This window comes from Colletotrichum chrysophilum (assembly GCF_026319265.1).
Source record: "Colletotrichum chrysophilum strain AFK26 chromosome Unknown scaffold_237, whole genome shotgun sequence".
Classification (NCBI taxonomy): domain Eukaryota; kingdom Fungi; phylum Ascomycota; class Sordariomycetes; order Glomerellales; family Glomerellaceae; genus Colletotrichum; species Colletotrichum chrysophilum.
The window spans coordinates 4,538-7,737 of NW_026517524.1; the positions used below are offsets into that span (position 1 = coordinate 4,538).

The following is a 3,200-nucleotide window of genomic DNA, read 5'->3' on the forward strand; positions in this document are numbered from 1 at the left end:
GGGTTGGGGAACGACTGAAAAGCTGGTCATGAGGCTCTGCTTGCACAATGGCACAAAGAGACGGCCCCGTCGCACTACACTGCAATTCATTCCCCTCCCGAGGGGATGAGCCTAAGGGTGTGGAGCTCTCGGTCGGTGCAGCCGGTGTCTCCCGCCGAAAAGTGAGCGCGACGACCCCACCTTCCCGGCTGAGCCGTGCACGTCCCATCAGCAATCTTATCACCACGTGACGCTCGCTTCTGTGAATTTTGGTAGGGTTTGGTGACCCCACGGGCGAAAAAACAATCTCAGTAGAGGGAAAATTTCCAGCTGCAGCACGACTCCAATTCGACCCGACGCCCATCCATCCTTTCACGAGCCACCCGTTGTTGAACTCGACACCCCCCAACCGACACAATGGCCAAACTCTCGTAAGTCGACACTGCTGCTCTCGAACCATCGACTCTGCATTTTTCGGCGCCGCCGTTTTCCCCCGGGGGAGCGACGTGAGGTACTCGGCGATCCAGGCGGGCGGACGACGCAACGATACGACATGCAACCACTACGCAGGGAAAGAGGAGGGCATCACCTACTTTGGGTCTCGATTGGCAGAGCAAACGTGGAGGAATTTTATCAAGGGACTCGACTGCGACGGAATATCGAATGCGACATCTGAACTTGGAGACAAATATCCTGCGATCTGCCCGCCGACCGCCGAGACCGAATGCCGCGAATGTCGAAGGAGGACCCAACCGACCTTGAACGCAGGAATGCTGACTGGAGTTCTACAGCCGTGGTGCCCCTGGTGGCAAGCTTAAGATGACCCTCGGTCTCCCCGTGTACGAACTCCCACCTCCCACGCGCCCAGCTGTCTCTTCGAGATGGCGGGGCGCGCGTCCGGAGAACGAAAGACTGACTTGGTGCACAGCGGTGCCGTCATGAACTGCGCGGACAACTCGGGTGCTCGCAACCTGTACATCATCTCCGTCAAGGGTATCGGTGCCCGCCTCAACAGACTGCCTGCCGGTGGTGTCGGTGACATGGTCATGGCCACCGTCAAGAAGGGCAAGCCTGAGCTCCGCAAGAAGGTCCACCCCGCCGTCATCGTCCGCCAGTCCAAGCCCTGGAAGCGCTTCGACGGTGTCTTCCTGTACTTCGAGGACAACGCTGGTGTCGTAAGTGCCCCCGTCTACTGCTGCGGCAGTGCTGCCGGAACCCTCGAACACGGCTAACAACACCACCACAGATCGTCAACCCCAAGGGTGAGATGAAGGGCTCTGCCATCACCGGCCCCGTCGGAAAGGAGGCGGCCGAGCTTTGGCCCGTAAGTCATGTCCCCATGCACCCGTCAAGGTCACAACCCCGCTGACATGTCTCTCAACAGCGTATTGCCTCCAACTCCGGTGTCGTTATGTAAAGGAAGTTTTTTCAAGCATAAAAAAGGGCGAAAAGGACGACGTTATGGCTACGGATTAGGTCAACCGGTGCGAACCACCATGGGAAAACAAATGATTTTTACCCACCCCTGCCTTTTTTTCCCCCTCCCGTCGCGGCGTACACCACACATACCACTCCCGACTATGGGGAAGATTAGGTCAATGAATGAAGAAAGAGGGTTGATGGGCCTGGTTTTTCTATTTTTGTTTCCTCGCTGGGCTCTGCATTTCGGCTGTGGCGTGTACAGGGAAAGAAATTCATACCAGGCATTTCGCATACAGGAGAGATACAAAAATCCGATTCTTTGCGCACGTTACACCTGCTGTTCCATGTTTACTAAGTGCGAGGTGATTTGAGTTGTTGTGGTGTTGTCAGGTCTGATGGCAGCCTGATTGAACCTCTCTGGGGGAGGGGGCGGTTCAGAATGCAGTGCAAGGACGTCTCGTCACCGATACTTGCGGCAAAAAGTATCCGAGTTTGCGCTTCCAACTAGTTGGTGCTGGTAAGGCAGCCTGATGGCTGAGGCTCTCCGGAGGGATCGAAATTGCAGTGCTCACGCAGGACTGAACAAGACTCCAGTCCGGTCGGAATTGCGCAGTTAGATCGAGGTTGTAGATAGGTCAGGTATTCTTGCGTATTCAATTGACACACTGGAGAGAATCACGACCATCGTTCCGGCGCTTGACGGTTGTGACGAGGTAGCTCTGAGGCGGGCGAAGAGCAACCTTGAGCTCCGGCCAAATCATGGCATCAGAACTCTAGTTGTCGCTCCTGATATGGCATCATACTTCTGAGATACTTGTGGGGATGAGGTCTGGGAACAATACCTTGACGAGCAGAGCCTTTGGATGAGATCAAAATGCAGTGAAAATGCTCTGATTGGCACGTGTTGTTGTTAGTGGCATTGCACTACCAGGCAGTTGTTTGCTGACCACCCGCTGAAGGATCCAGTACGGCGGATTTACTCACTCGCAATTGAATATCAACGCGCCAGACGCCCTATGACCTTCGCATGTTTCAGCTGCCAAAGGAATTAACTGTTGCTCATAGATCGGAGTAGCGCAACGCCTGCCGGCAGCTGTGCCGACGGTTCCCGGGCCCCGATTCGGCGTCCTCCGAGAAACCGACACGCTCACGGCTTTCGCCACAAGCCATCCAATGAAACACATCTACTCTTGATTCACAGGAGCAAGTCATAAGATAACAGATAGAATCGATTGCATTCATGTAGATTACAGAGCCGGGTCTCTGCAGCTTGACCAGCAAATTTGTCGACATCTTCTCTTGTGGCTTCGCTCTCGCGGACCTCTTGTTTAAATAGGACACTTCTCCACTCCATGTGCTATAAATCAAGCGCAATGTCCTTGTTTGTGGTAGTAGCTAAGATGTCCAATCTTACACTTGCCCCGAACCGATTGAGGTCGACGCCGCTTGAGGCGCGAGCTTGTCTTCTCCACAGCTGATGCTAATATACATGAGTATTCCCAAGATTCGAATAGTTCCATGATATTCAAGCCAGATGATAGATAATAGAATCAGATTCGTTGCGTAACCTCTGTCGTATTGGTTGCTGTATTAACCCAGTGGTGTATGTATCACAATGAATGGATATTGGATAGACTTCGCAACCACAAAGTGCAAGACAATCTTGGTGAGAGAAGCTTCTCGACCACCTACTATTCGAAGTCTATATACCTCTTTGGTCTAAGGCCATCGTCATGCGTGCGCTTGCGAGCTCCCAAAGACAGATGTAAAGGAAGGGTAAGGTTGACTGCAATTTCTCA

At 53.3% G+C, this 3,200-nt stretch overlaps 1 protein-coding gene across 1 annotated transcript; it reads left to right on the forward strand.

Moving 5' to 3' along the window:
- Window positions 1-860: 860 nt before the first annotated feature.
- RPL23A_2 (60S ribosomal protein L23A) lies at window positions 861-1,396 on the forward strand (the record flags this gene model as incomplete). The annotated part of the gene is made up of 3 exons (XM_053186134.1): window positions 861-1,154; window positions 1,226-1,303; window positions 1,364-1,396. 3 exons carry the CDS (start codon window positions 861-863, stop codon window positions 1,394-1,396), a joined length of 405 nt encoding a protein of 134 aa, XP_053029908.1.
- Window positions 1,397-3,200: the final 1,804 nt, after the last annotated feature.